Raw genomic sequence first — 13615 nt, 5'->3', positions numbered from 1 at the left:
TGCTTCCAAGTAGCGTTAGCAACCACCTGGTTTCGGGACTATGGTTGGCCCAGTGGTCTTGTATTGTGACTGTCCAGTGTTTGAATGAATTCCCTGGGAGTCACTGTTTGCCATGACCATTCTGCTCAATGAACTAATTCAATCATAGAATGTTACAGTTACAGCACTGGAGGAGGCCATTTGGCCCCTCGTGCCTGTAGTAGACCCTTGAAAGAATTATCCAATCCTGCTCTTTAGCCCCGAAAAAGGTTCCTTTTTTCCAAGTGTACCACGTCTGCCCAAGGTCTATTTGGAGGTGATACCTTGTCAAAGTCCTCCTGTGTGGCTCGCATCTCTTTCCATGTCTTGTTCAACAGCTGAATGCAAATGCAGAAGAACTCCTCAAAAACCCTGTCCTGGGCAAAGAACATGGGGTAGAAGTCTTGCCCTGTCTCTGAAGCTGTGAAGGAGAAGGAGACACATTTTGGGAATGCAGCAACATGGACACGCAAAGCTCAATTGTTATAGTGTCTTACTCTTAACCCTTGTGAACACTATATGGAAGCATTATTTGATAAGGTTGTAGCAACTTGATGCAAACTGATAACTCACCTTAAATGGAGTACAGTTCACTTAGCAAAGAGGAATCTAAAGGGGAAAGATTGGTTGCCATTTCCTGATTCCTGTCCTGGCTTAGGACAGCAGTTATCCAGTGGCAATGGGATACCTTAAACCTTGATCTTTACCCTCCAGGGTTTGAGTCTGAATCCAGCTCACCCCTGGATCAATTGATATTTATGGAAGAGAGTTTTAAACTTCTACCGCACTTTGTTTGTAGAAGTGATTCCCAATTTCACTCCTGAAGGGTCATGTTTTGTTTGGATTTGAGGAGATTGGCATTGTGGGCTGGCTTTCTTATCTCAACAACAGCCTGACTCCCGAGTGTTCCCGGCCCAGCCCAGGGTTTACCCAACGTGCACGATTCACCTCACACTAGTTGCATTCCACAACATACTCATCCAATGTCCCAAGGATGAGTATCTTCCTTTCTATCTTTGGTTAAATATCTGTCACCTCTTTACTGTAACTAAACAGCAACACAGGGCCTTTGGTAAACTTACGTGCGTCTCCGATCTTTAGTATCTCACACAGGATTATGGTAAGCTGAATGCTCCCACGCCCGAATGGGCACTCATGCTTGTCTTCACGGCTGCTGTTCTCAAGGACAAACTGTCAAGGAGAAAGAGAGAGTATGTTTTTCCATTACTTTCCAACTTCCTCCCCACTTCTCCTGAAAGCACTGGGTGGTGGCTTTATACGTTGGCCTCATTTTGGACCTGACCCAGGAGACCATTCTTGATATGTCAGAGTCTAATGTTGTTCTGACCATCCCCATCACACACGTACACACACACATGCAAGACATATTGGGTAGTCATTAGGACAAAGAGCCTATGACTGCTGGAGCCAAATATAACAGCTCCCCTGGTGGCCTGGCTGAGACCAGCTAACTTCTATCAACAACTAACCAGCTGGGAATGGAATCTGGCTCCTCCCTGCTCTGTAGGTCTTGGGACCGCACTGGAAAGTTCTTTGAAAAACTGACCTCTTGACTGAGCTGAGGGAGAGAGAGAGAGGAGTGATGGGAGAATTGCACCGAGTGAGAAGCCAATGTGGTTTAGTCAGTCTACCTAGTACCAAACTGGGAGGGAGCAGGAAGCGAAAACATCCTCATGGGTTTACAAGGCCTCTAACTGATTTGTCTCAGAAATGGAGAACATTCTAGATAAAGTGAAGATTTGAGCCATGTTAAAATTTTTTGTTTTGAGGTGAATGTATTTAGATTTCTCACGAAGCCTGACCAACTTGAGCACCTAACTTTCGGCCATTTCTTCCTCTTCCAATTTTCCCAATTCTCTGCCCCAATGAGAATTCTGTGTACATGCCTACCATCCCCACAACACCCATATTATATACCCACCCAATGGCAGGCATGAGTGGAGAGGGGGAGGTCGGCAACAAGAAAACCCGGCCTTTTCTCCCCCGCTGTTGATTGCTAATCTTGAGTTCAGCTGTATCCCCCAAAAGGTATATAAAAGATTCATCTATGTTTGCACGTAGCGATACCATTCATGCCACTCACACTTCATGTGCCCAACTCCTCTCTTGCCCACAAGCCGGCTTTCTACACTTAAAGGGAAATGTTCCCTCACAAATGGAAACAAAGTAGCCGATTCAAACTGAGTGGCAGCGTAAGGGTTAAACAGTGTCGGCTGCTGGTTTCTGCTGGAACACAATAAGAGGGTGCCAACTTACCCGGTTGTAGGCATCAGAGTGGCGTGTGGCAAAGTAGATCATGTTATCCAGAGGCAGCAGCCCAGGAGGTGTCCGATCGAAGTCTAAGGAGGGATTGGCATTGTTCTGGAGGAGGAAAAGACAACAGGTTTACTGAGAGGAAACTGGTTGCATGGAGACTTTCCTTCCTCTGCTCTGTACAGCCTGCATTCTGGCAACCTTCATGGGAGATCATTCCTCAGCTGTGAGGCTGGGCAGTCAGTGCCACCCAGGCAACAAGGGTGCAGGAGGTCTGACAGCCCTCGCTAACCCTCAGTTTCACTTCTCAGCAGGGGTCAGTAATGGAAGGTGAGCAGAATGGCTGATACTACAACAACAACTTGCATTTATAAAGCACCTTTAACATAGCAAAACCTCCCAAAGTGCTTCACAGGAGCCTTATCAAAGAAAAATTGACACCATTCCACAGAAAGCAATATTGGGGTGGAGGAGGTAAGTTTTAACGAGCATCTTCAAGGAGGATAGAGAGACAGAGAAGTTTTGGGAGGGAATTTCAGAGTTTAGAGTCTTGGCAATTGGAAGCATGGCCTCCAATGGTGAAACAATTAAAATCGGAGATGCTCAAGAGATCAGAATTTGAGAAGCGCAGATAGCTTGGATGGTTACAGGGCTGGAAGAGATTACAGAGATAGGGAGGGGAGAGGCCGTGTAGGGATTTGAAAGCAAAGATGAGAATTTAGAATTGAGGCGCTGCTTAACTGGAGTCAATGGGAATCCGGGGGAAAACTCTCTGCTGGTTCGAGTCTCACCCAAAACAAAGGAAGATGGTTGTGGTTGTTGGAGGTCAATCATCTCAGTTCCAGATCATCACTGCAGGAGCTCCTCAGGGTAGTGTCCTGGCCTAACCATCTTCAGCTGCTTCACTAATGAATTTCCTTCTATCATAAGGTCAGAAGTGGGGATGTTCGCTGATGATTGTACAATGTTCAGCACCATTCGCAGCTCCTCAGATACTGAAGCAGTCTATGTCCAAATGCAGCAAGACCTGGACAATATCCAGGCTTGGGCTGACAAGTGGCAAGTACCATTTGCGCCACACAAGTGGCAGGCAATGACCATCTCCAACAACAGAAAATCTAACCATCACCCCATGACATTCAATGGCATTACCATCACTGAATCCCCCACTTTCAACCTCCTAGGGGTTACTATTGACCAGAAAATGAAATGGACTAGCCATGTGATTGACAAGAGCAGCTCAGAGGCTAGGAATCCTGAGGTAAGTAACTCACCTCCTGACTTCCCAAAGCTTGCCCACCATTTGCAAGACCCCAGTCAGGAGCGTGATGGATTACTCTCCACTTACCTGGATGAGTGCAGCTCCACCAACACTCCAGAATTTCGATACCCTCCAGGACCAAGCAGGCCACTTAATTGGCATCATACACTCCCTCCACCACTGTGCACAGTGGTAGCAGTGTGTACCGTCTGCAAGATGCACTACAACAACCCACCAACATTTCTTCAACAGCCCCTTCCAAACTTGTGACCTCTGCCATCTGGAAGGCAAGGGGCAGCAGAAGCTTGGGAACACCACTTGGGAACAAGTTCATATGCAAATCACTCACCATCCTGACTTGGAACTATATTACCGTTCCTTCATTGTTGAACTGCCTACCTAACAGCCCTGTGGGCATACATTCACCACACAGATTGCAACAGTTTCGGAATGCAGCTCAGAGGCAGCTTCTCAAGGGTAATTAGGTTTGGACAACATAATGCTGGCCCTTGCATTCCATGAACAAATAAAAAGCAATAAAATGGTATGAATGCATTTCAGAGTAAAAATCTTCTTTGCAGGAAAGACAGGGAGAACTGACCTTTAATCAGTCAGTTGTGGCCGAGTTGGGAAGAGCTAATATGGCTGGCGGGCAAATCTATTCCACTGTCATTCCCGGATCAATAAATGCCAGTCAGATAGCGATGACAAGGACATCTGGAGGGGGCCTGACCTCAATGAGGGATACAAACACCATCATCCTCTGATGGAGGGATGTTCCTTCACTTTATGATGAAATACATCTACTCAGAGCTGACAAGGTACTGCAGTATCGTGGTTATGTCATGGGACCAGGAACTTGATGATGTAACTTGAGGCCTTGACTAATAATCCAGGTGAATTTGAGTTCAAATCCTGCCATGGTAGTTTGAGAATTTGAAATTGGTTTAAATAAAAAGCTGGGACCCGTAAAAGCTGTAAATTCCCAACTGGTTCACGTATACCCTGGAGGGGAAATTGGCCAGTCCCACAACCATGTGGTTAATCGGCCACTGAGCAAGCCTCTCAATTGTTTCAAAAGCATGCATGGATAATAAATGCCAATCTTGCCAACGATGCTCATATGCTGAGAATGAGGTAAAGAAGGAAGCAGTGAGTAAGAATGCACCATGGCACTTAAATCCCTAGGCTCCAACCTCGATTTTGAGTCAGGTGAAACCCTTGTCATATTTTCCATCTCGGCTCCCTGACAGGGGCAGTACGTTCATTCTTAAGAAGGCACAAGCAAGGAATGAGAGAGGTCCTTCTGACCCATCAAAACCCCACCTTCCATACACCATGTAGAGCTGTCCCATTGAGGACTCAAAAGATCTCATCGCACAAGAAGGTTGGGAATGAATCTGCCCCAGCACACTGGAAGGAAGAGTTGGAGAGACCAGTCATTGGAATAGTTCCAGGTTTAAATGGTTCAGGACCAGAATGAAAGAATCAGGAACAATTAAAAAAAAATCCAAACCTAGAAAATCATGAGATAGCTAACAATATAGAGAACACTTTGGTCAAGGGAGTAGGAAACTTAGATCTTGTAAACTGAACTAATTTCAATGGGAAACACTGAAACCCAGATAAGGTCCATATTACTAGATCCCAGAGCCTTTCAAGATTTTGGTCAATTTTACATCCACATGGCTGTTTAATTTCCTGGAGAAGGGCAAATCAACAGGTATTTTTCACTCCCTTTATCTTAAAGAAAGAGGCTCATGAAGGACATGATCAGTATTGAAGAGTATGTATGGCCCAATCACTACTAACAGACATCATGAGACATACATCATGGGTCATGTATCAACGGTGAACCAATGACACTTCATTCAATACATTTCAGTCTCACTGTTCAGCACTAATGTAAAAATATTACTGATAATTCATTGTCCAGGTATTAATGTAGCCGAATTTAACAAAAAATACATTCCACTTATTATACAACATGGAAATAGTGATTCAACCAAATTGACAAAGTACTTTAAATCTGTTGTGAAGAAGGTGGATTTGGGGAATCTCAGTGAATAGACTCCATTGTTTTAGCTGCCAGCAATGCATTCTGGCTAGGACATGACTGCAACCCAACTTGGTCCTCATCATTGATGGGGAAAAATGGAGGATAAACTGGCTAGAGTGTAGATGGGGGTGAAAACTGACCACTCTCACTTTGCTTGGGGGATGCGATGTTGCGAGGATTTGCTGATAACAGCAAACTGGGCCAGCACCTCAGTTTGTAAGGAGATTGTTCAAATTGGTCAGTGGAAGTTGCCCTGTTAGACAACAATCCTCGGACAACACGAGCTTCCCGAAGAGACAAAAAGTAAAAGAGGTGCTCAAACTCACGGGGAAACCAAGCTTTTTGAACTCTCTGGCACACAAAGATTTTCGCCTGTCTGTGTTAAAGTTCCCGGGAGAGGTGTCAGATTCAGATTCAAAGGCAGCTTGGCGCAGACTGTGTATCATATCCCTCTGCTCCTAAAGGAAAAATAAAGAGACAGACAATGAAGAAAGTGGAATTTAAGCATGGATCCAAAACTAATTATGGGCCATTAGAAAAGTTAGGACTAGTGGGGGGGTGAGGCTTCACATCAGAGTGGGGGTTGGGCCAGACACGGGAGTGGCGGTGAGGCCGGGCACGGGGGTGGCGGTGAGGCCGGGCACGGGGGTGGCGGTGAGGCCGGGCACGGGGGTGGCGGTGAGGCCGGGCACGGGGGTGGCGGTGAGGCCGGGCACGGGGGTGGCGGTGAGGCCGGGCACGGGGGTGGCGGTGAGGCCGGGCACGGGGGTGGCGGTGAGGCCGGGCACGGGGGTGGCGGTGAGGCCGGGCACGGGGGTGGCGGTGAGGCCGGGCACGGGGGTGGCGGTGAGGCCGGGCACGGGGGTGGCGGTGAGGCCGGGCACGGGGGTGGCGGTGAGGCCGGGCACGGGGGTGACGGTGAGGCCGGGCACGGGGGTGACGGTGAGGCCGGGCACGGGGGTGGCGGTGAGGCCGGGCACGGGGGTGGCGGTGAGGCCGCGCACGGGGGTGGCGGTGAGGCCGGGCACGGGGGTGGGGGTCAGAGTAATATACCGGAGTGGGGGTGCGGCTGGACATCAGAGGGGTGGGGCTGGACATCAGAGTGGACGTGGGGCTAGAAATCAGGGGCAGGGTGGGGCTGGACATTGGAGTGGGGGGTCGGGTTGGACATTGGAGTGGGGGTCGGGTTGGACATTGGAGTGGGGGTTGGGCTGGACATCGGAATGGGGGTCGGGCTGGACATCGGAATGGGGGTTGGGCTGGACATCGGAGTGGGGCTAGACATCGGAGTGAAGGTGGGGCTGGACATCAGGTTGGGTCGTGGGAGCCCATAGTTCCTCTTTGTTTCCTCCACAGCAATGCCCTGGCTAATCAGAGTCAACTTGCCAACCATTCAGCATTTTTTTCTCCTGTGGTATACAATGAAGTGATTATTTGAAATTTGGCATTCGCGCCTTTGTCCTTATGAGTACAAGATGAAAAACTTCATCAACATGTCCCTTTTTTCAGCAAGATTCAAGTTCTGTACTAGTGAGGCACAACACTCCAGTTGAGGCTGAAGCAGTGTTTTGTACAGGTTTAACATAACTTCCTTGTTTTTTTTGCTCTGCGCCCTTATTGATAAAGCTTAGGATGCCCTATGCTTTACTGACTGCACTCCCAACCTGCCACCTGCAATGATTTATGCACATATACTCCCAGGTCCTGCTTTTCTTGCACCTCCTTTAGAATTGCACCCTTTATTTTATATTGTCTCCCTGCTTTCTTCTTATCAAAATGAATCATTTCACACTTCTCTGCTTTGAATTTCATCTGCCACTTGTCCACCCATTCCACTAGGATTGAGATTCGGCTCTGTACAATCTAGTCCGGTCTAGTGCTTTATCAGCACTGTGCCAGTGATAGAGCTTCCATGTTTGAATTTAATCAGTAGCCATGTACGCCTCTGATGATTGGCTACCTGACATCTTCAGTCCTCCAAACCCTGGCCATCTTCTTGTGGCCATGGTGAGTAACCATGTATGTGTGTGTGTGGGGAAGTGAAGGGGAATGAGAGACAATTCCCATGAATATAGAGGTTTGCATGTGAGTTATTGGGATCCAGACAGAGTAAAATTGGATGCTCATAGCCATTACTGGGCAATCATAATGAAGACATCTGATGGAAATGATTTGTTGAGCACAGTTTACATGAGGAGTGCTACAGATATGAGTTGTTGGTGTAATGACTTTGCAGAGCAGATGGGGGGAGGGGGGGAACAGAAAAGTGAAGACACTGAGGCTTTAGAAGGCTCCAGAATGCAGGGGGGAGATGGTAAGGTGGGGACAGGGAGATTCCATGGGCCACACAATGGTTGTCTAAAGTGTAAATTGTTTAAATGACCTCAGGGCCATTGCACTGAATTGCAAGTATCTTCACTATTCACAGATTGCTTCCATTCACACACACTGTGACTGAGTTCAAAGGCATTCCTGTATTTCCAATCTAGGCTGGGGCTGTTCAAATACAGATCACTGTGAGTGAGACTTCCACTGTCCATGTGTCAGCTGCATTCCAATCAGTCCACAGCTCTGCTGCATTGACACATCTCCTTAAAATTGAATGAGGCAAGCCAGTTGAGCACAGCAAACAGTGGGACTTTGGTATCATTACGTTACAGGATCACTGAAGCCCATGGGATTAAAGGGGCAATGGCAGAGTGGATATGACACTGGCTGCAAGACAGGAGGCCGAGAGTAGTGGTGAGCTATACAGGGACGTCCCCAGGGATCGTTATTAGGATCACTGGTCTTTTTCATATATATTAATGATATGGATTTGAGTGGCACAATTTCAAGGTTTGACATAAAAGTTGACAATGTAGTAAACAGTGAAGAAGAGTCTAACAGACTTCAGATGGATGCAGGCTGGTGAAGTGGGCAGACACAAATTAAATTTAATGCAGCTAAGTGCGAGGTGATGCATTTTTACCAGATGAATGAGAATAGGGAATATAAACTAGACAGTATAATTGTAAAGGGGAGGCAGGAACAGAGAGAGACCTGGGCGTGTATGTACACAAATCATTGAATCTGGCCGGACAAGTTTAGAAAGCTGTTAAAAAGCATATGTGATTCTTGAGTACAAAAGCAAGCGAGTTATGCGATAACCACTGGTTAGACCTCAACTATAGTACATAGGCGAATGGGTGAACTCAAGGTGAGGTGAGCCTTCCCTTTATACAGTTCAAAGTGTAATGTTAACATAAACACGTGCGTTGTGATCACATGAGAGAGGAGATTTACGAGGGCTGAAAAACTTTAGCTATGTGGAAAGATTGGATAGGCCGGGGTTGTTTTCTTTGGAACAGAGGAGGCTGAGGGGAGATTTAATTGAGGTGTATAAAATTATGAGGGGCCTAGATAGGGTGGATAGAAGATGCTGCCAGACTTGCTGAGTTTTTCCAGGTAATTCTGTTTTTGTTTTGGATAGGAACGACCTATTTCCCTTAGCAGAGGGTGTAGTATAAGGATCTGGTCTATACAGTGTTAATGTGAGACTGAGTACAGTACCGTCCACACAGTGATGCAAGGAGGCACATGACCCTAGACCTAGGGTTAGTGTGGTGTTGGCCTGAGAGATGTTAAGACCTAGCTATAGAGATAGGTCTTTGCCTGTACCCTTTACTGTATATATGTATATAGTTACAGGTAGTTAATAAAGACTTGCTATTAGCATACAGAAGGCTATGAAGATTTCCTTCACACACACACATTCTGTAACCAACACCATTACAACAGAGAGGTCAACAACCAGGGGGCATACATTTGAAGCAACTCTGTACATCACACCTTAGGAAGTTGTCAAGGCTTTGGAGGAGGTGCAGAGGAGATTTACGAGAATGATACCAGAGAAGAGGGACTTCAGTTACATGGAGAGACTGGAGAAGCTCGGATTATTCTCTTTAGAATCATTGTATGGTTACAGCAGAGAAAGAGACCTTACAGCAGAGAAGATTTAATAGCAGTGTTGAGTTATGAAGGGTTTTCTTGGAGTGGTTAAGGATAACCTGTTTCTAGTTGCAGGAGGGTCAGTAACCAGGGGACACAGATTAAGATAATTGGCAAAAGGACCAGGTGGGAGATTAGGAGAATATTTTTTAATACAGCGTGTTGTTGTGATCTGGAATGCACAGCTTGAAAGGGTGGTGGAAGCAGATTCAATATTCCACCAGACCATAACATGCCATGCTTAATACTCATTCATAAACTTTTCACAACATCATTATTCTATTCAGAAAACCATAATCCACACAATGCATTTCAGATTATTTTTGCTCCACAATTTCCTGTCATAAAAGTTACTTATGTGGGCTGGTAAGAAACCAGTGGGGGAAAACGGCATGTGTGGGCAGACACAATGCATGGTGAGTACACCTTCAAGCCAACATCAGGAGACACTGTGAAAAGGAAGGGGAGAATAGATAAATACTGACAGGGTTATGGGGAGAAGAGAGGTGGTGGGGTGGTGGGGTTGGGGGGGGTGGTGGATAATTGGACAGTTCTTTCAAAAAGCTGGTAAAGACATGATGAGCTGAATGGCCTTCATCTGTGCTGCATCATTCCATGAAATTGTTCATGGTCTGTTGATGAATCTATACTTTTTATCTGCAGTATATGGGAGTTGGTTAGCTCAGTAGGCTAGCATGTGGTTCAGAATAATGCCAACAGCATGGGTTCGATTTCCGTCCTGGCTGAGGTAGGCTTGGGAGCTGTTTCCTCGCCCTGCCCCTGAGAGTGGAAGGAAGTGGCAAACCACCAGTGACAAAAAAACACTGCCAAGAAAATGGCACAGAATGAAACATTAGGAATGAGCCAAGGGCCTACCTTCAGGCAGAATACACAGTACACCCACATGGCAGCGAGGAAGGGGACATGGGAGGCTGGCTACAGATAGTCCCACAACCAAGCTATCGACTTTCCAAAGCCTGCAACCTCACTGTGACAGCTGACACAGCAAATCTGAATGGAGTTAACGCAAGAGCAGAGCCCAAAATCCATGATATTGGGGAGTCAGATTTGTGGACAGGAAGAGCGTATTTTTTTATTTATTTGTTCATGGGATGTGGGCATAACTGGCTAGGCCAGCGTTTGTTGCCCATCCATAATTACCCTTGAGAAGATGGTGGTGGGCTGCCTTCTTGAACAACTGCAGTCCATGTGGTGTCGGTACACCCACAGTGCTGTTAGGGAGGGAGTTCCAGTATTTTGACCCAGTGACAGTGAAGGAACAGTGGTATATTTCCAAGTCAGGATGGTGAATTGCTTGGAGGGGAACTTCCAGATGGTGGTGTTCCCATGTATCTGCTGCCCTTGTCCATCTAGATGGTAGAGGTCGTGGGTTTGGAAAGTGCTATCTAAAAAGCCATGGTGAGTGTCTGCAGTGTATCTTGTAAGTGGTACACACTGCTGCTACTGTGCATTGGTAGTGGAGGGAGTGAATGTTTGTGCAATCAGGTGGGCTGCTTTGTCCTGGACAGTGTCAAGCTTCTTGAGTATTGTTGGAGCTGCACTCATCCAGGCAAGTATCTAACCTGAGAAAAGGCATGATGGGCTGAGCTAAGCCAGACCATTATAAATTGCACGTTGTAAGGCAATCGTTGTGCTGAGGAACAACATGCCAACCCTGCTGGCCCTTAACTGGTGCAGACCAAACACAAACTCACGTGCTTCAAGATGAGTGGCTGGCTGATCTGTAACAGCAATTTCCAATATCTGTCCCATGCCGGGTGGAGTCCAGCCATTTTTAGATTACTTAATAGAGCCAACGCTTTTTTGGGGTGTGCAGAATCATAGAATGATTACTGCACAGGAGGCCATTCGGCCCACTGTTTATGTGCCTGCTCTTTGTAAGAGTTAAACAATTAGTTCCACTCCCCTGGTCTTCTGGCACAGCCTTGCAAATACTTCTTTTCAAATATATATCTAGCTCCCTTTTGAAAGTTATGATTGAATCTGCTTCCACCGCCCTTTCAAGCAGTGGATTCCAGATTATAACAACTCACTCCGTAAATACATTTCTTATCCTGCTCCTTTGTTTGTTGCCCCCCCCCCGTATTTGTGGATGGTTTGGGGGGGGCAGTGCAAAGAAAAGCAAGAACATGGAGGGAATTCTCAGGGGCTTTTTCAGTATCTGGCATTGTTGGCCCAGTCCCGTTGCCCTCTCACCCCAGTGCTCACTGACCTACATTGGCTCCTGGTCATGAAATATCTTGGTTTTAAAACTCTCATTCTTGTTTTTGAACCCCTCCATTGCCTCACCTCTCCCTATTTCTGTAACCTCCTCCCTCACAATCCTCTAGGATATTTGTGTTCCTCTAATCTGGCCTCTGGAACATCCAGGATTTTAACCGCTCCACGTTGATAGCCATGCCTTCAGTTTCCTAGTCCTCAGGCTCTGGAATTCCCTCCCTAAGCCTCTCCACTTTGTTTTAAGACACTCCTTAAAGCTTACCTCTTTGACCAAGCTTTTGGTCATCCGACCTAATATCTTCTTATGTGACTCTGTGTCATATTTTATTTTATAATGCCTCTGCGAAGTGCCTTGGAACATTATATGTTAAGGGTGCTATATAATTATAGGTGGTTGATGTACCTTTGTGGAACTCTCTAGGCTGGCTGACACAGGCTGTGTGGAAGAGTTGAGGACTCTCACATTGGTCCTGTGGATGCTGCCACGGGATAATCTTTGAATTTCCTGAGGCTGAATTGAAGTCAAATGTGTGCAAATGGACTCATTTCACCTTACATCCACCCACGAACACACAGTTTTCCCCAGTGGTTGGGTATATGATATTATCTGGGTAAGGTGCCACCATTGGGCCTATCGCGGTTTATGGTTCTTGGGGCCACTATGACCAGGAGGTCTCAGCTGGCACTGGGAGTTGGGCTGCTGCTTCTGCAGGCTGATCGACAGTGTGGACTCGGTTCAGGCTTCAGGCCTCAGGAGGCCTGGGATCTGGGTTCTGGGGTGAGGGAGAATGCAGAGGGGAGGGGAGGGGGGGGTGGGATTTGGCTGCCGGTCCCTCCCTCAGTCTCTTTGGTAACAGTGGCTCTGGGTTGAGTGCGGGTGGGCCCTGGGGTGAGGGTGGTTGAGTTCCCAGCCACCGTCTCCCAGGCCGGATTCCCTGCCATCAGCCTCTGAGCTGCACCTTTTCAGCTTGTCTGCATTAAGGTTCCAAACATTATTTAAAGGCTGTTTGTGATGATTAAACATAGTAAATGCAATGGGGATGGAGAAAGCCTATTATTGGAGATTACAAATTGTATATAGCCTGTGGTATATTAAAGTATGTGGACCATATCATGAATACAGGAAGTACATGGGCTTGAAGTGCATCCTCTGCAGTTGCAGCATCACCAAATACAGCCAATCTTTTCCTCCAAAGTACTTGGCTTTACAAAAATAACACACATTATTAAAATTTAATACAACATATGTTCTCAAACTCTCAAGAGCTGAGTTACAGCTATATACTGTATTTAAAATAATAAAGGCATTTGAGAGGGTGGACATAGAGAAGATGTTTCCCATTGTGAGGAGTCCAAAACTAGTGGCCATAATTAGAAGATAGTCGTCAATAAATCTGATAAATCATTTCAGAGAAAGGTCTTTACGCATGGAGTGGTGAGAGTGTGGAGCTTGATACCACATTGAATGGTTGAGGCAATTAACATGGATGTCTTTCAGGGATAGTGAGATAACCACTTGAGGGTGAAAGGAATAGAAGAATATACTGATAGGGTTACATGGAGAGGGATGAGGGTAGGTTGCCAACTCTCCAGAACTGGCCTGGAGTCTCCAGGAATTGAAGATCCACCTGCAGGACACAGCTCTGTGGAATCCTGGAGAAATGAATTAATGGGATCTTAAAAAAGATTTTCTTTTCTTCATTTTCTTTGAACATATCTCTTTACCATTGAAAATGGGAAAAAGGCTCTTTTGGCTGACAGTCAAGCATAAT

At 46.5% G+C, this 13615-nt stretch overlaps 1 protein-coding gene across 2 annotated transcripts in view; it reads right to left on the bottom strand.

Annotated features, from left to right (window-relative positions):
* The window catches only part of elmo3 (engulfment and cell motility 3), a 118744-nt gene that overhangs the window by 43833 nt on the left and 61296 nt on the right, over positions 1–13615 (bottom strand). Inside the window, exons 12-15 of one of the 2 annotated variants that reach the window (XM_078543979.1) lie at positions 5939–6070; positions 2296–2400; positions 1101–1209; positions 303–439 (exon numbers count right to left, since the gene is read on the bottom strand). In XM_078543979.1, the coding sequence (XP_078400105.1) occupies positions 303–439; positions 1101–1209; positions 2296–2400; positions 5939–6070 (483 nt within the window). The remainder of the gene's footprint in view (positions 1–302; positions 440–1100; positions 1210–2295; positions 2401–5938; positions 6071–13615) is intronic. The other variant, XM_078543980.1, reaches the window with a different exon arrangement.

This window comes from Cetorhinus maximus, chromosome 6, assembly GCF_964194155.1.
Source record: "Cetorhinus maximus chromosome 6, sCetMax3.hap1.1, whole genome shotgun sequence".
NCBI lineage: Eukaryota > Metazoa > Chordata > Chondrichthyes > Lamniformes > Cetorhinidae > Cetorhinus > Cetorhinus maximus.
Note: the sequence above shows the minus strand (reverse complement) of the source record. Positions and strands in the feature narration are given on the sequence as shown.